At 48.6% G+C, this 17,097-nt stretch overlaps 2 protein-coding genes across 4 annotated transcripts; one reads left to right on the top strand and one right to left on the bottom strand.

The window, feature by feature from the left end:
- The first annotated feature begins 3,107 nt into the window (after positions 1-3,107).
- LOC105566784 (putative E3 ubiquitin-protein ligase UBR7) lies at positions 3,108-5,533 on the top strand. Its single transcript, XM_012021070.1, has 7 exons — positions 3,108-3,658; positions 3,775-3,963; positions 4,043-4,189; positions 4,260-4,371; positions 4,458-4,633; positions 4,738-4,897; positions 5,008-5,533. Exons 1-7 carry the CDS (start codon positions 3,518-3,520, stop codon positions 5,157-5,159), a joined length of 1,077 nt encoding a protein of 358 aa, XP_011876460.1. The 5' UTR covers positions 3,108-3,517; the 3' UTR covers positions 5,160-5,533.
- Positions 5,534-5,993: 460 nt separating this feature from the next.
- On the bottom strand, positions 5,994-16,913 carry LOC105566781. Of its 3 annotated transcripts, none has more exons than XM_012021066.1 (4): positions 16,260-16,913; positions 11,717-11,885; positions 11,387-11,646; positions 5,994-11,099 (listed from the first exon to the last, which is right to left on the bottom strand). In XM_012021066.1, the coding sequence occupies exons 2-4, from the start codon at positions 11,882-11,884 to the stop codon at positions 10,997-10,999; spliced, it is 531 nt and encodes a 176-aa protein (XP_011876456.1). In that variant the 5' UTR covers position 11,885; positions 16,260-16,913; the 3' UTR covers positions 5,994-10,996. The 3 variants fall into 3 exon arrangements, with proteins under 3 accessions (XP_011876456.1, XP_011876457.1, XP_011876455.1); XM_012021067.1 differs by lacking the exon at positions 16,260-16,913 and adding an exon at positions 12,003-12,196; XM_012021065.1 differs by lacking the exons at positions 5,994-11,099; positions 11,387-11,646; positions 11,717-11,885 and adding an exon at positions 12,007-12,111.
- Positions 16,914-17,097: the final 184 nt, after the last annotated feature.

The raw sequence follows: 17,097 nt of genomic DNA, 5'->3' as shown, positions 1-17,097 counted from the left end.
TTTGCTGGGATCTGTCACGGCTTTGAAAAATTAATAGCTAATTTAGAATGTCATTTGACAGAGCTCGCGGTCGAAATAAGCTGTAACTCAAGATAATTAAGGTAGTCAAATTAGAGACACATAAGAAAAATTGCACTTCAAAGAGAACGGTAAAACTTCCAGGAAGCTGTAGATTGCGAGTCACATCAGATATGGCATCAGTTAGCGCTGTCTTTTCCCATTAAATTCAGAGGACACATTTACGATTCTCTTTACTTAGAAGATAAAGTCCCTGTATTGTCGAGCGAAACATTGCCGGTGTAGCATTGATAGTTTTCAGCACGCGAGAGAAAAAAATACCCATTACATTGATTAACGATTTCTGCACTCGTGAAAATTGAAAATATTGTCGAAGAGCTGCACGTGATAGCGTTACTTCGAAGCCAGTTCTTATATCTTAACCGTAATCCGTGACTCGGGAAAATTAAATGAACGGCTCTCTCCCGAGTTCAAGCCAAGTCGAAACGGGCTTTAATCGAATTCGATGAAATTTGCAGATAAGCTATCGGCAGCGGAAACAATGGAGGTGCGTTTCAAACAGAACGGCACCGCGGAACACGCATCAAAGTGCATAGAATTAGCTTGTGCTCGATATTTCGTGCTGTCCGATGAAAATGATATTCCCGATGAAAAGGGATGGAAATCTACGACTCCTCTTTCTTTCGACATAAAAAAAAGGACTCTTTCTCCACATCGTCGATTGTAACGTTGCCGGAGGTGCGCACGCGAGGGAAGAGTTTTAGGGTAAGTCGGTGGTTTTAAAAGTACAAGTAGTCGTCGAGACGACAAAGGGTTACGGATTCGACTTCTCGTTCAGTCACCCACGCTCGATAATTTTTTTTTTCGTTACTCATACGTTTGCGCCATCGTCCCGTTTATACTTTGCCGGATCGATGTGGAGGATGAAGATACCTTGAACGTACGCGCGCGCGCACACGGAAGCCCCGTCATTGATTTCTGCGACTAATTGTTCTATTAGTAATTATTTTATAGTAATCTTTTTCCGCGTTACATTTGGCACTTATAATTCGACACATAATTTCCGCAGTAGCGAAGGTAATGAATATATAATGTACCGAAATAGCCAGCTTCTTCAAACAACGGAGAATCGACAAAAACAATTCTTTTCGAATTCCCGAAATTAAGAATTTCGTTACCATCGCATTTCTGTTTTACAAGTATTGTTAGAGTTCAAAAGAAATTCACGCTTTTATATATCATCCTTAGTGGCACATATTGGCGCAATATTGGGAAATAATGTAAATCTAGTATTCCCAATATTGATCCAATATTGTAAAGATGGACGCCTTCTCTTATTTAGCAATTAAATACTGACCAATGCACTTTTTATCACCGTCGCATTTCTGTTTTACAAGTATCGTTAGAATTCAAAAGGGACTCGCGCTTTTACATCGTCCCTAGCACATATGGGCGCGATATTGGGAAATAATGTAAATCTAAACAATATATGGTAACACGTGGGTCACAAGGCAAGATGTAGGTAGCCCAACTTGCAAATCTTAAATCTTTCTGAAAATCGTGAATCTATATACCGTTTCTTTCCACATTAGTACTACGCGCCGATTTCTTTTCCGGACATAACGCAGTTTATCATACACGTGGAAATATTGTCGTCAGCAGATTCACGTATTCGATTCGATGATTATTTTTCAAATGGAATTCGCATTTTTCTGATGCTATATTTTAGCATTCAATCCCCTCCCTCCCCCCATTTTCCCCGCCCTGTAAATTAATTTTATTGCGAAAAATATTACCCCAACCAGAATTCGAACCTGGGACGTCCGTCAATCCGTGACGGGCGTCTTACCTGCTCGACCACTAGGGCTGTGTAAATCTAGTATTCCCAACATTGGTCCAATATTGTAAGATGGACCCCAGCGAACACAGAACATTGCAACAACATTGCGGCAATACTGTAATATTGCTGTAATATTGTTACAATGTTACAATATTGCCGTAATGTTGCTGCTATGTTCTGTGTTTGCTGGAACGCCTTCTCTTATTTATCAAATATTGGCCAATGCACTTTTTAATTTTTATCACCGTCGCATTTCTGTTTTACAAGTATCGTTAGAGTTCAAGAGGAACTCACGCTTTTACGTCATCCTTAGTAGCACATATTGGCGCAATATTGGGAAATAATGTAGATCTAGTATTCCCAATATTGGTCCAATATTGTAAGATGGACGCCTTCTCTTATTTAACAAATACTGGCCAATGCACTTCCAATATAAATCTAATATCATATAATTATTATCGTGCAATATTTACATTTATTCCATGGCCAATATTGGCTTTGCGTTGGACAATATTTGCCAATGCATTTCTAACGTAACCAACATTGGACCAGTGTTTAGCCAATACACTATGCTACTATAGGAATCAGTTGCGTGCTCCTTTTCGGATGCAAAGGGATTCGTTTTGTACTCTATAAGGATTCGCACCGGACAGGAATTCTTTTCGGACTTAATTTTCAACAGATCGCCCTAATTCATAAAGAATCCTTTTTGGATTCGCTGCGCTATCCAGGAATTTAGTTTACCATACATTACGTTTATTTGTTGTTTTTTTTTTCTTTTAAACGAGTGTCAAAATAACCACTCAAGCGCGCGCGCGTTCTCCTTGGATGCGTTTTGGAACGCATTCGTATTCCATCACGGGACAACTTCAGGCAGATATGTATTCCATCGGGGTCCAATTACGACACAGATTTTTCTTCTTTACACATCTCTCTCTTTCGGCGATTCAATTCCGATTTGACCTTGATTCTTCTCTTCAACCCCCTGCACGTACGCAGAGTTCGAATCGGATTTATCCACGGATACATTCCCTGGACAATTCCGTCGTCCGTTCTAAACCGGGTCCCAAATCTCGAAAGGAACGACGGACGTTTACGTTACGAGTGCAATAATCAAAGGGGGGGGGGGGCGATTCGCGGGGAATCTAATCCCCGCTCGTATGAAATATTTAAAATCGTCCGTTCGCCGAGAGCCGGGCGCGTCTTTTTATTTGGACGCGGATGCGCGCGCACGATGGGGAGTCCGTTGGAGGGAAACGCCGCGCACTTTTTGTCCGTGAGTGTACACACAACGCGCGTTTGACGGGACGTTTCGTCCGCTGCCCCCGGGTTTGAATCGTCGCGTTTGCGTCCACCTCGCTCTCTCTCCCTCCCCGACGGCCCGGCATGCCGCGACGCAACGGGGATCGCCGTTGAGGTCCTGGCACGACGCGGAAGAGCGCCGAGAGCACGCGTCAGGGGCGTTCGGCAAGGTCGGTAAGATGCGTCGCGTCGAGCGCGTCAGCCCTTGAGAGCCGTACGACGCCTCGCAGTTCGCTCGACAACCCTCCGCGCCCTCGGCGGTTCGTCCCGACGCCCTTGGCTGCCCCCGAGTCCCCGAGTTCCCGCGGCCCCCGCCGTCGGCCCCTTTGCAGAGAGTCCCGCGACGAGACCGGAGACATGTCCGACAAGCTGGCCGAGTCCGTGGAGGACGACAGTTCCGTCACGATGCTCGACGTTCTCCAGGTGGAGAATCAGCTCGAGGAGGACGCGCGCGCCGTGCTGGGCGCGTCCGACGACCAGAATTGTACTTACAGCAAGGTAAGGAGGTTCACGACCTCGCCCGCGACGCTGGCTCTTGGAGGCGATTCACCGTCCCCCGTTCTCCAGCGTTTACGCTAACTCGTCCGCGCCTCCTGGGCCCGCATTGTTCGCAGGGATACATGAGGCAGGCGTTGTACGCGTGCAAGACTTGCTGCTCGAACAAGGTCCGGGCTGCCGTTTGCCTGGCGTGCAGCTTCCACTGTCACGAGGGTCACGAGCTCGTGGAGCTGTACACGAAGCGGCACTTCAGGTGCGACTGCGGAAACGCCAAGTTCGACGGCAAGCAGTGTAATCTGGAGAAGGTGAGTGGGTCCCTCTGCGTGGCGTACCTTCTGCGTGAGATTGCACCTCGATTGACCGACGGCTCGTCGCGCTTTTCAGCTGAAATCCGCCGCCAACGCTGAGAACAAGTACAATCAGAACTTCGACGGGGTTTATTGTACCTGCGCGAGGCCGTATCCCGATCCGGAGGGTGACGAGGACGACATGCTGCAGTGTGCAATATGCGAGGATTGGTATCACTTGAAGGTAAACGTACAGGAGGATCCTTTTGCGATGATTGTAACGTCTAAAAATGTCGAATGCAATTTTTTTTCAGCATCTGGAATGCGACAACAGCGCGCCGGTAGACAACTCGTACGACGAGATGATCTGCGCAGGCTGCATGAGAGAACACAGCTTTCTGTGGAGATACACAACGAAATACGCAGGTACTTTGACTTTCTTCGAAACGCGCCAAGTTGCTTCGATAGTAAACGCTGCGATTGTAAGCCTGTATTATCTTTGCTCTGAGCAGTCGTGAAGAAAACTGACGCGAAACCGGATGTATCTGAGAAGAGCGATGAGGTAGACGTCAGCGAGTTGCCGAAGGGATGCCAAATGCCAAAACTTAGCTGTGCGGACACTAAGGGAAGCTGTTTTTGGGTCGAGGGCTGGAGAACCGCGTTGTGTACTTGCGACGAATGCAAATCGGTGAGACGTCGACTTTTCACACGTTTTCATTCTTACACGAAGAACCATGCCTTGGAACTTCCTTGCACGGCAGTCTTTGATCGTACTTTTTATCATTGTTGCAGTTGTACAATGCAACGGACGTTGCATTTCTACTCGATCCGAAAGACAGCGTGCAGGCGTATGAGGAAGCGGGCAAAATGAATAAACAGGAATCTCAATATGAAAAAGGGATGAAGGCTCTTGCCAGTATGGGGCATGTGCAAAAGTTGACAGCGATTGAAGGTAAATCTATGGTTCCGATTATTCTGTTAAGCGTTTTCGAAAGCGTTCAGCTTTCTAGAAGAATCTGCACCGCTTTCCGTTAACGTTAAGCTGTTTATAATCATTCGCAGAATACAACAATATGAAGGAGCGGCTCATGCAGTATCTACAGAAGTTCGCTGAAAACAAGAAGGTCGTGCGCGAAGAAGATATTAAAGAGTTCTTTTCGGAAATGGAGTCCAAGAAACGTCCTAAAGTGACAGTGCCAACATATTGTCGTTGAAAATCTGTACTTTATCCCCTCGCATAGCTAATAATGATCCAAATAAAAGTAAGCATTTTATTATGTTTCTATCGCAGGTTATCGTACACTTGGAGTCTTAAGGTTTTTATGTTTAATATTTAAAGAAAATTAATCGGTCCGTATTACTGTACCGGAGAGCCTATCAATAAAACTTTCGGTATATAATTTTAGGAGGAGGTGAAAAAAATGTAAAGAGAGTATAATTTGCATATATATACATATATATAAATATGTGTCAAGGAAGAGTATTAAAAAAAAAAGAGTCGCGATTTGCATGTATGTCACTTAATCTCTAATTCGCGATCTGATTACGAATAAACTTTTTATTAAAAAATACAACGAGTAGAATCGAACTCTCGTGCTATTTACTGTTTCCCCCGTCGGTCACCACATTTCTCTTGCTTTCCCATTGTTTCCACATTTGCGCTACCGTGCGACTTTACGTAGAGCGAATGTTGTCTCTTGTAGATTTACAAATTAATTTCACGTGGTCTAATTTCGTCAATATATGCTTAACGTTTTTCCCGGTGCTGCTGAGATTGAGACAGGAGATTCGAGATATATGGAGGAAAGTCCTCTATTATGGGATAAGTTTCTAATACGAGATAGCAGGTTTTCAACGTTGAAATTCAATCACAGTCCAACAATGAATTTTCCACTAAACAGATTTCGCTCCGAGGGCAACTACTATAATTGACGGTGGAATTGACCGATGGATGCCAATTAATTTAACGGAAACCCCCGCTATCTCGTATTAGGAGCCTATCTCATAATAGGGGGGGACTTTCCTCAAATTAATACTCGCGTCATAGGTATATTGTAGTAATATTTATTATTATATAACTGCTATTGATAATCTTCGCTTACAAAATATACGGATCAACGCAACTTTTAAGCAAGTCAGAATGTTCCCGATAAAATATCTGTAATATGTATATCGTATATATAATAGCTGTTATATACGCAGAATGTCTTCGACATGTTCACAATGGCGGAACATATTGTTGAGGTTTCGATTAACGCAGCCGCGTTTTTAGCCGACGTTCCTCGCGATTGCCGTGACGTCCGTGTTTCTCGCGTGATCTCGCTTTACGATGAATCTTTGGCAGTGATAGAAGGGGTTCGGTGTGTGCCCCTCACGTCGGAAACCCTCGAATACATTGTAACGTATACACTGCATCTCCGATACATATAATATATAATATAACAATTATATATATATTATATTTATATGTTTGATCGTTATGGTATAAAATATAAATAGCAATTTCGCAGTAAAAGTATGCGTTACTGCCGCAGCGATATGGAATTAAAATAACGAAAGGCGCGCATCCCCTTTTCATCTCGCCCCAGGATGGTTAGCCTCAACAATGATGGCCGCGTCATCGCGAACGCTTCGCGATACAACATTTCTCTTATACTTACGCGCTACGATATTAAAGTCTAAGTCTTATCCGGTAGAACTTTCTCGGTATTATACGTACTGTTACGTCGTAAGATTATAAGCGATGCATTTATATGCAGCATGAATACGGAGATATTTTCTCTCGTGCGACAGCGCCGCGATTGCAGCGTCTCACGGGTTGGGCTCTAGTCCCTCTAGTCCTCGCGAACGTTGGAATCCACGCGCTGAAACTTAATCCAGTTGGCACGTGGTCGAATCTTCTTTCGAGCGCAAGAAATTAAAAACTCCTTCGAGCAACGCTTAAGCGCGCGAATTTGCATATATGCAAAGTGACTTCTCGATATTCCGTGTATTCTCTCCCTCGTGAAGTTCAAACTGAAAACGCGCGCGCATAAAGAGCTAAATTTGACTTTTGATTAGGGGATTGAGAATCTAAAGATTAAGGGCTGTTTTACGTTCCTTAATTATCTGTAGGGTTCAAGTTAATAAAAAAGAAATGTTTTAAATATTTTCTAGGAATGCCTTAAGCAGCCATAATTTTTTTAAATTTCAGAATGCTGCGAAAAGTTGCGTGCTTAAGGGTTAGTCAATTGCGTAATCAAACAGACAATCTCGTCTTTCGGATATAGCGATTTGTTTTAGTTGGAACGACATCCCGAAGATTGGCGATTAATATTTCACGTTAAAATGAACAGTGTACGGCGAAACACATTTGTAAGAAGCGTCGAACACAGAGAAACGCTGCAATCGCGGTTGACGTGTTGATGTTTCCGTGAAAAATCCTCGTACGATATGCATTTCACGGGTTACGTCGTGACGCACGGTCTGCTTTACGTTAATTAAAAATCTGCAAATATCTCGTCTCAGGATCAGTTTCACCACCGATCCCGGTTTCCCAAGTAGCACGGATGATGGTTATAGGCTCAAAAGGGATTCCCTTTTTACAAAATTCTTTATGAAGTAATGCGATCCGTTCGAAGTGAACTCTACAAGAATTCCTCTCCGAATGTGGAGAAGAAAAATTCCTCTTATTAAAAAAAGGGCTGAGAGTCGGTGACGTAAGGGCACATTCTTTTCGAACTCTTGAGTATATTTTTAGAACGGAAATGGGGTGGAAAAAAAAGAGTTCGTTTCACAGTCGAAGAATTAAAAAAAAAAGAGTGCTATCTGGGAATTGTCTCCCCTTTTTTTCGTTTCTGTTTTGTTCGCGTTACAAACGTTCGTATGTACAAGGCTAGGCGCGTATTTACTATTCAGTCCTAGGGATGATGATTTCAACATGTACAAAGAACACTTCCGCCGACCGATTCGCGGCCGGATCACAATCGGGCTATCTGTGTTTCTGTGTTGTATGTGTGTGCGTGTGTGCGTGTGTGTGTGTGTATCTGTGTATGCGTGTGTGTGTGTGCCTGCGTGTGTGTTTAGTTTGTGTGATGGGTAATAGTATTAGTAGTTATTAATATACATAGAACACCATTATAAAAATGCTTACGGCTAATTCTGTGCGTTGAATCTCTTAAAATTACGTATGATCCTTCTCGTACAACAGGGGTCCGCGGTGTGAACCGTTCCAGACGCGGAAAGTCGCCCGGCGAGTGAAACAATTCCCGAGCTCCTCTCCCGGTCCCAATACTTCATTGTTGTTGCAATATCATCGTAACGGCGCGGCGACGTCCGCGCGTTTATTCCTTCCCTGTTGTGCCTCGCCCGCAAAAGGTCGCGTTACGTTTTAAAAGTCCTACCGCAGCAAATGATACCCTGGCGAGGGTCTCTCCCCAGGCGCGCGACGAACCGCATTCGAAGATACGGCAAATTGAAGGGTGACCTTAAAATATGAAAAACTCGCGCCCTTTAAATATATAATTAAACCCTTCCCTCGCCCGCGACTAGAATTTCTCAAATAGAATTTATCGTTAATATTCAACGGTGATCTCTAGACTCCGAAATTAAGGCAAATATTCAATAGGAATCTTGCGGCAAATGCGAACCTCTTGTTTTTTTAAATCGATAAACAGTGGACAGGTTTTGTCTCTTGATCGCTCTCTCCCGCCTTCGCGCGCGTGATACGTATGATACGTATGATACGCGCTAGAATGATACAATAAAAATATATCTCTACTAGTAGCCGACTCGGTAGATATGTTTCCTCTTCGAAGCTGCACTCTGCTCGCTCGAAATCAATATGTATATCCTCGCACAAGAGAAGCTCGAGACTTATCGTTAGACAATATCCTTACTATGAGAGAAAACTCGGAACAAATTCTGCAAACGTATCGCTAGTATTTTCTTGGGCGTCAATCTGCCAATTCTCAATTAAACAATGGACCTGCTCACGAGATCGCGTTCGCAGGTCGAGCGCGTGAAATACGCGTGTCAAAATCGCGTGGTAATAATAATCTTACGGAATATCTTTGCGGACAATTTGTAGGGACGAGACCTAAATACGATATACCCTTTTTAGCGTACAAAGTGAAGAAATGTGGATCGGAATCACTTATCGTTAGCCTCTTACGTGAGTTTTGATTTATGTTTCTATGTTAGGCGTCACTTCCGTGTGCTTACTCTCTGTCTCTCCCTCCCTCTCTCTCTCTCTCTCTCTCTCTCTCTCTCTCTCTCTCTCTCTCTCTCTCTCTCTCTCGCGCGCGCGCGCGCGGCCGCGAAATAAGAACTCCCGTCCCTAAAGAATCGAAGCCCTCGAGCCGGAGACGTTCTATCGAAGTTGGATCGATAAGTCGCCGCGCGGCCGAGACAAATATCAGATTTCTCGCTTCCCTAACGAGAGACCGTCGTCGACTCGATATCCAATATCCATCCGAAAGCGTTCGTATCTAATGGCTCGCGTAAAAAGGTGGAGATCAGCGTTCCCGGGCGTTCTCGCGACCTCGCGTCGACCCCGTTTCGGCGGGAATTTATAAATCAAGGTCCCGTATCCCGGACGGGCGATTAGAGGCTCAGAAGTTTTGAAGGTGAGAGCTAATTGCGCCTGGCGCACAAATTTTTGCCGGGGACTTTGAAACTCAATGGGTCAGGCGCGCGCGCACACACGCCGCACACACACACACACATGCAAACGCGCGCAACACAGAACATTCAACGCCCGCCCCGCTGATTCCCACTTTTCGCACGCCACTTTGTATAAGCGTATTATATCGATCTCGGTATGTTCCATCGCTCGTGAGGTTCGCCGTTACTTATCCGATCCCGGCTTATTGCGCGCCGTTTTGCCTCTTCCAACGATCTTGACATTATAGTCTGTCGACGTAGGGCTGTACGCATCAACCTCCGTTAAGACGTTTGCGGCGCGCGAGCGCGTTCTTAAATATTTAACGAACAAGTATTCGCGAGAAGACGCCTCCGTACGCGCGCGATGTCGTCTGCTCTCTTTTATCGCCCTATTGATAACAAATCGCGAGGATTCTCGAACTCTATCGAAGATGTATGTTGTACAACGCTATCTATATATCTATATATTTACTTACTTATGGATGTATCTTTGTCTAAATGGAGATTCGCGACGAAGTTACTCGGTAACGTACTTCATTCACTCGTCAGTTGAACACAATTTAGTCTTTGAGAAATCAACACCCGTCGTGTCGGAGATTTACGAAAATCATTTCTCAGGGATGTCAACGTATATAGATTCGTCCGCGGCGTCGAAACGTCATTGACAAGAATTCCGGCAACAATTAAACCGCAAAGCGCTATAGCAACGTAGCGTGTCGCTGAAAAACCCTCGGCGGCCACCCCTCGGATCGGAGAACAGAGAGCGCGTGTCCGCCGGGGGATGAATTTCTTTTTTCTCCCGATATCTATAAACTCCTGGCAACACGCTTGAATCGAAAATACAAAACGCAAGCGGGCCGTATACGTAAAGTACGAAGCATACGTTTCTCAAAGACACTTGTAAGACGTCAAATTCGTGGACACACACGCGTCTGTAAAAACCGTTTCGTACACTCGACTCGACGGCGGGATGAATCGACTCTGAAGCGTCTCCGATCAGCTCGTCGGAGTATCCCGGGGAACGATGAAATTCTACGTGTCGTGCGTGTCGGCTAGTCCCCCCTCGCTCGGGTCGACGGGGCGCACGCTTTTAAGCCTACGATCACCTCCCCGAGGGTGTCGCGTCCCGCTCGCGGGGTTGCCCTCGGCTGCGCGGTGCACGCGTTAGAAAAGATGCGTGAGGAGGCCCTACGTGCGGGGCCCTACGCTAATGGCGGCGGCGGCGGCGGCGGTGTGAGTGCACATCGATCTAAACCAAACTGTGCTCGCGCGTATCGTAACGATGCGTGTACAGAATGGAGGAGTTTGGTCCTGGCGACGCGGCGGACGACGGCGGCGTGGTGGTGCTCGAGCACGGCGGGGACGACGACGACGCGGAAGGCGGTGCCCTCCTCGAGGCGATCGGTACCTAGGTGTTGTGGCCCTGCCTGTGCGGCTTGTTCTCCGGATTGTTGGACGCCGGCCGGCCCACGAGGTCCTCGAGCTCGTCGGGCGTCAGGACCGTGAAGTCCCTGTCGATACAACGGTGATTATGGAGCGCGTGGGGAAATCCGCGCCTTCTCGCGGCCGCGAATAAGGGAGCAAAGGCCGGGATTACGGTGAGCTTAACGCGACGCGACCCCCCAAATATCTAAAAATTACTCTAAAATTTCTCAAGTAAACTCTTATAGATTTGAAAGATCGCTTTTAAAAACTTTATTTCATTTAAGGTAAATTTTTGTCCAGGGTAAACTCGGAAAGGAACGAGCTCGTTGTCCGGCGAAAGAAGAGGCTGAAGAAGAGCGATCGGCCGCTTTACCTGTGCTGGGCCAGCAGCATGTCTATGCTGGTGACGCTGCGCTGATGGGTGCCGTCCTTCTGGCCCGCGGTCTGCTTCCTGATGCAGACGGCTCGCAGGGGCGCGAGGAACACCCCTATCACGAGCAGGCCGCTTCCGGTGGCGATCAGAGCGGCCGAATTCCGGGCGGCCTCCGCGCCCGGCGCGAGTTGCACCAGACCGACGACCAGCACCACGGCCCCCAGCAGCAGCGAGCCGACGACGACGTACAGCGAGTTGACCTGGAGCAACATTTACCGCTTGGTACCGCGATCCCATCACCGGCAGTAGCGAGCGACGGCGCGTCCTTACCTTCCCGCAGAAATAGTACTCCGGCGGCTCCTTGTCTAGCATCGCCAGCACCGCCTCGCTCTCCGCCAGCGGGCTACCCGGCTGGCTGTTTCCGATCCGCGAGTTCTTCTCCTGGTAGTAGGTCTTGTGGAAGACCTTCACCGAAGGTACCGGTAACGCGGTGATCATTCTGAAACGAGATCGTGGAGGGAAGCGTCAGAAGCGGTGGCGAAACGTGCCCGGTCGAATTATATCGCCCGAATGTTGCCGTAATGACCTGCTTGCGTAACGATCGCGTTTATTATACCTTAGGCCGAATCAGAGCGATTGCCGACTGGATTGGATTGGGATTAGCGATTGACGAATTGTCCTCTGGCCAGTGAGAGTCGATTGAATCGCTGGCTGCTTTGCTCTTCCTGTATCCGAATAAGAGCTCAGAATCGACGACATAGACCGGTATTCATAGGCTGTGTTCCGACATTCACTGCCAGTACTGAAAATGTGTAGTATACGTGACGTAAACTATAGATTGCAGTACTGGCAGTGAATATCGGAACACAGCCATAGTCGATTCTTATCTCAAAATTGTCTCAAGTGTTGTCTTAAGACGCTACCCAGTGAGAAGTGATTCGATGCCGAAACGATATCGAATCGACATCGTCACCGTCAAATTGGCTACGTTCAGCAGAAAAGGCTGCTTTGCAACTGTTGCAAAATTCGTGAATCTGATTGGCGTATTCTCTAAATCTTGAGCGAATTTACGAGTATACGCCAATCAGATTCACGAATTTTATACAACAGTTGCAAAGCAACCTTTTCTGCTGAACGCGGCCATTGACGTCGATTCGACATCGTTTCGACATCGGTCGACGAATCATTTCTCACCGATTGGTCGAAAACACGTTAAGAGTATACTTAAAATAATCTAAAATATAAGAACGGACTATGAATATCGGCCAGAGAAGCGAATTCCCCTTAAGAACGTCTCTCAAAAGGGTGAGATGGGACGGAACAAGAAATCGTTTCACAATTCGGGAAATGAGAAAGAATTCTCTTTGAATCCCCTGTGCCGCCCGGGTGTAATCGTTCCCACGAGCGTTGAGGAACAGCTCTGGTACTCGAATGTGCAACGGCGATGGCGATTACTGGCAAACGTCGGTGGTGTCGGTGGCCTAGATATGTTCGCGGCGAGGGCGATGACCTTTGTACCTCGATTATCGAACAACCGAAGCCAGCACGGGGGTGCGGGTGCGCACACCGCTAAAAAAAAAACACGCGACACAAACCCTGTCTCCCTTCTCTCCCGCGTAATCCGAGGGATTCGTTAGAGCCCCGTCGACGCGCTAAGTGCGATCTCGCGTGACTGCGTTCGCGAGGAACGCGAGAATAAGCAAAAGAAGCGTGTCCCTTGCTGCACTTGTGGCGGCTGAAGCGCCATTTTTTTTTCGTGCAATTGAAAGGATTAAAGCGTCGCGGTGGAACACTCCGGGCTAGAGACCCTGCGATCAGAGACTGGCCATAAGAGTTCGTCCAATTTCTGCGAGTGATGGCCTATGTTTCCCTCTCACTCGCGGGAATTTGACGAACTCTTATGGCCAGTCCTCTCATTACAGTCTACGATTCTACGATCGTAAAAGAGTGAGATGCCCCATGTTTCTTTCTCACTCGCGGGAATTTGAACTCTTATGGGCAGTCTCTGATTACAGTCTACGATTCTACGACCGTAAAAGGGTGAGATGGCCTATGATTCTCTCTCACTCGCGGGAATCTGACGAACTCTTATGGCCAGTCTCTGATTACGGTCTATGTTTCTACGGTCGTAAAAGAGCGGGATGGCCTATGTTTCTCTCTCACTCGCGGGAATTTGACGAACTCTTATGGCTAGTCTCTGATTGCAGGGTCTCTACTCCGGGCGACGGAGATAGAGAGAGAGGATCGCAAACAGGAGGGTCTCGATTTCGCAGAATTGCCGAATCGCGCGCGGCGCGGCGTACGCGCGCATAAAACAGTCGGATATACGGCCGTTATCGCTTTAGAAGGGCGTAAAGTGGAACGGTGGCCTGATTCCCCGATGTCATGGTTGCGGCACCACGTGCATCGTATAGAGTAGGCCGGGTTATAGGCGCGCGCGAATGTGCAACTAGTATTGCCGCCTATCTCGTAGCCTGGATTCCTGCCAGAATCTCGAGGGGGTAGCGGGCGCGAGGGGGAGAGGGAGGAAAGGATATCCGACGTCTTCGTAAATCCGCGCGATTCCGCATATCGCTCGATTTCACGCACGAGTCCCGCGGCGCGCGGTTTACGGTTCCCCCCTTTTCTTCGCTTTTCCGAAGGAACCCGGAGCGCATCCGCGCGATTTGGCTCGGCGCCACGTCGGGGTGGTTTACCCTGGAAGGTACCAACTCGCGGGCCGTTCTACGTTGAGCCAAGACGAAGCTGGATCTTTGTTTCGAACGCACGGAGAGAATTTTTTTCTCTCAGCTGTATTATTCTTTCGCGCGCACTATTTCGCTCGGTTAAAGAAGAAAACCGGATAAAAACCGCCCAAGACGGAGAGGAGCTTTTTCATTTTCAAGATAGCGAGGGGCTTTTCGACTTTTACCCGAATTTTTCCCTGTAAGGCGAGCTAAGTGGCTCTACCCTAAATTTGAGGGAAGAAAGCGATGCCTGCTCCGACAGGCGCGATATGTTTCTCGCGGCCGCGACGACAACGTTTCACGTTTGATCCGGCGACCGAGGAGGCCGAGTCGTCGTCAATCGAGCTTCCGCTCAGTTAAAGAAGAAAAAACCGGCTAAAAAATGTTCAAGACGGAGAAGAGCTCTTTCATTTTCAAGATAACGAGGGGCTTTTCGGCTTTTGCCCGAATTTTTCCCTGTAAGGCGAGCTAAGTGGCTCTACCCTAAATTTGAGGGAAGAAAACGATGCCTGCTCCGACAGGCGCGATATGTTTCTCGCGGCCGCGACGACAACGTTTCACGTTTGATCCGGCGACCGAGGAGGCCGAGTCGTCGTCAATCGAGCTTCCCTCGAAAACCCGACGCGGGGAGGGGTCGGGGGTGGGGTGGCGGGGGGTTGGAGGGGGATTAATTTACGGCAACGACCTATACTTGTCGTGCATTGACTCGCTGCCGCTCAGCCTTGGGCCGCGCTCCGCCTCGCCGTTTGATATTCCGTTTGGCTGCGCTCCAGAAAAATATAGCTATAACAGTTTCCGATAATCGAGGTTACTGCACGCCATATGGACGCTGCGCGTATGCACGTCCCGTTTCCTCTCCGTCGCGGATTTCACTGCGGCCTCGGCGACGCACGCCGAGCGAGCGCCCGAGAGAAGAGACGCGGCCAACCGGCGGCGGGCGGACGTTCGATATTTGTCGACTGTCGCGGACGTGACAGATGACAAACATTCCGCCCCGCGCATCTCGTTGACGTGTAATCCGGAGCTGTCCGCGACACGCTCCGGCACGAGATGCGCGAGATAGAGACAAAGAGAGACAAAGAGAGAGAGAGAGAGAAAAAGAGAGATGTTTATTGGCGTCCTGGGACAAGTTCCCTAAAGCGCAGAAACAGAAATACAGAGAGAATACATAGGGCGCGTCCTGTTTCACGCATGATGTGTATAATGCATCGTTTATCCTTCCTTAACATTTGGTGAATAACAAGGATAAATGGATGCATCACGCGTGAAACGGAACGCACCCATAGTGTAGAGCTGATAGCATCATTACAAAAGTATGTTTGTGTGTGAGAGAGAGAGGGGGGGGGGAGGGAGGGAGAGGTTCCTGACTTTCCCCTCGATTTGTCTTTCTACTGGGGCTCGGTACCCTCTCTGTCCCCTCTCTTCTCCTCCGCCCCGTGGCAACGGCGCGAGCGGCGCGTCGTCGGATACGTTCCACTAAAATCTCGGAAAATCGATAAATGGGTCACCATTGCACATTCAACGTCCAAGGGGAAATTTCACGCTTCGCCGATAAGCGTTCAACCGCCGGACCCAGGCGTTCTAAAACGAGAACGCCGTCCGCGGCTTGAAAGAGGCGTCTCCCCGCGAAAACCCGCGTCGGACTAAAAATTCCACGGCCTGACTCGGATTTGTAAATAACAATTGTAGGTTAACTCCCTACGTCGAACGCGATACGCTAAACCGTGAACGGGAACGATAACGGGGTGGGGGGGGGGAGGGGTGGACGCATCGGAGCCACAACAGCTCCGATTGCCCCATATTTGTTCACCCTGAAGAATTAACGATTGAAGATGACTCGCGAGGCCGCACGTGAACGCTTTCTCGAGCGTGAACGGTCTCCCGCGCAGACCGCGGCTGGAAAGACGAACGCGAGGGCGAGGAACGGGAAAAAAGAGATCACGTTGCAATGCGTCATTAGCAAAAAGACCTCGCACACCCGTGACGTATTTACCTTTCGGCGCGACCGCGCGAGTCGCGAATCGCGTCGAACAAGCGACGAATCGAACGCGGCGAAGAGCCGAGATTGCATTTCGAAAATATTTACGCGCGGGGGATGAAAGCCGCTCGCTCCCACGCACTTTTCTCTCCCCCCGCGTTTCACTTACTTGCTGCAGCTAAATCCAGGATCGCTCGTACGCGAGAATATGGCACCCTCCTCCTCCTCGGTTCACGTCGTGTTTTCGCCGCGGCCGTCGCGAGACACCTTGCGCGCGAGGGAGCGGAAAGCGAGGGGCGAAGCTGGACAACTGTGCCGAGAGGAGGATCGAGAGGAGAGAGTGCGGAGGGTGAGAGAAGTGGAGGAAACGGGGGGAGAGAGAGAAAGAGAGAAAGAGAAAAAACGGGAGCACCGTAGAAGCGTCCGCGTATGAGGCGTTTTAGCGAAAGCCGTTCTGACGGGGTGCTGGTCCCGCGACTACTGAACCTTTTCAGTGAGATTCGCGTATCCTGGTCGATAAAACCACCCCTCAGCCAGCCGCCCACCGGGCTAAAAGTATCGTCACCACCGACGACCATCTGGTGCGCGCTGCGCGCGCGCACATCGCCTATACGTTGGTCCATTTTGCTGCGACGCTACGCGACGTTTCCAAAACAAACCTTCCTCTCTCCGACTCCCCCCGAAGGTTCGCCTCCGCGAAAGCTCACCTGGAGATGACACGTGGCTCCAGTGCTAGCGATTTGTAACAGAAAGGTCCACGGCTCGTTCCCGCTCTTCATCCCGCGTATTTTTCTCGCTTAACGGCAAGAGATTAATAATTCCTTCGTGAGTTATAGCGAAGTCGATTGCTTGCACTAGCGCGCACTAAGTGCACACGAAGGTGCGACTCGCGGATCTTTCGTTTGGAGAAGAAAAATGAAAACCCCCTGGTACCCTGGAGTGCTCTTCTGGGCGGACGTTGTCGAGATCGCAGGGCAAGGATCGCGATATCGTGCCGCGACATCGCG

This window comes from Vollenhovia emeryi, unplaced genomic scaffold, assembly GCF_000949405.1.
Source record: "Vollenhovia emeryi isolate VEMERY1.0 unplaced genomic scaffold, V.emery_V1.0 DF939142.1, whole genome shotgun sequence".
In the NCBI taxonomy this organism is placed as follows: Eukaryota; Metazoa; Arthropoda; class Insecta; order Hymenoptera; family Formicidae; genus Vollenhovia; species Vollenhovia emeryi.
This window is presented reverse-complemented; position numbering and strand designations above follow the sequence as displayed.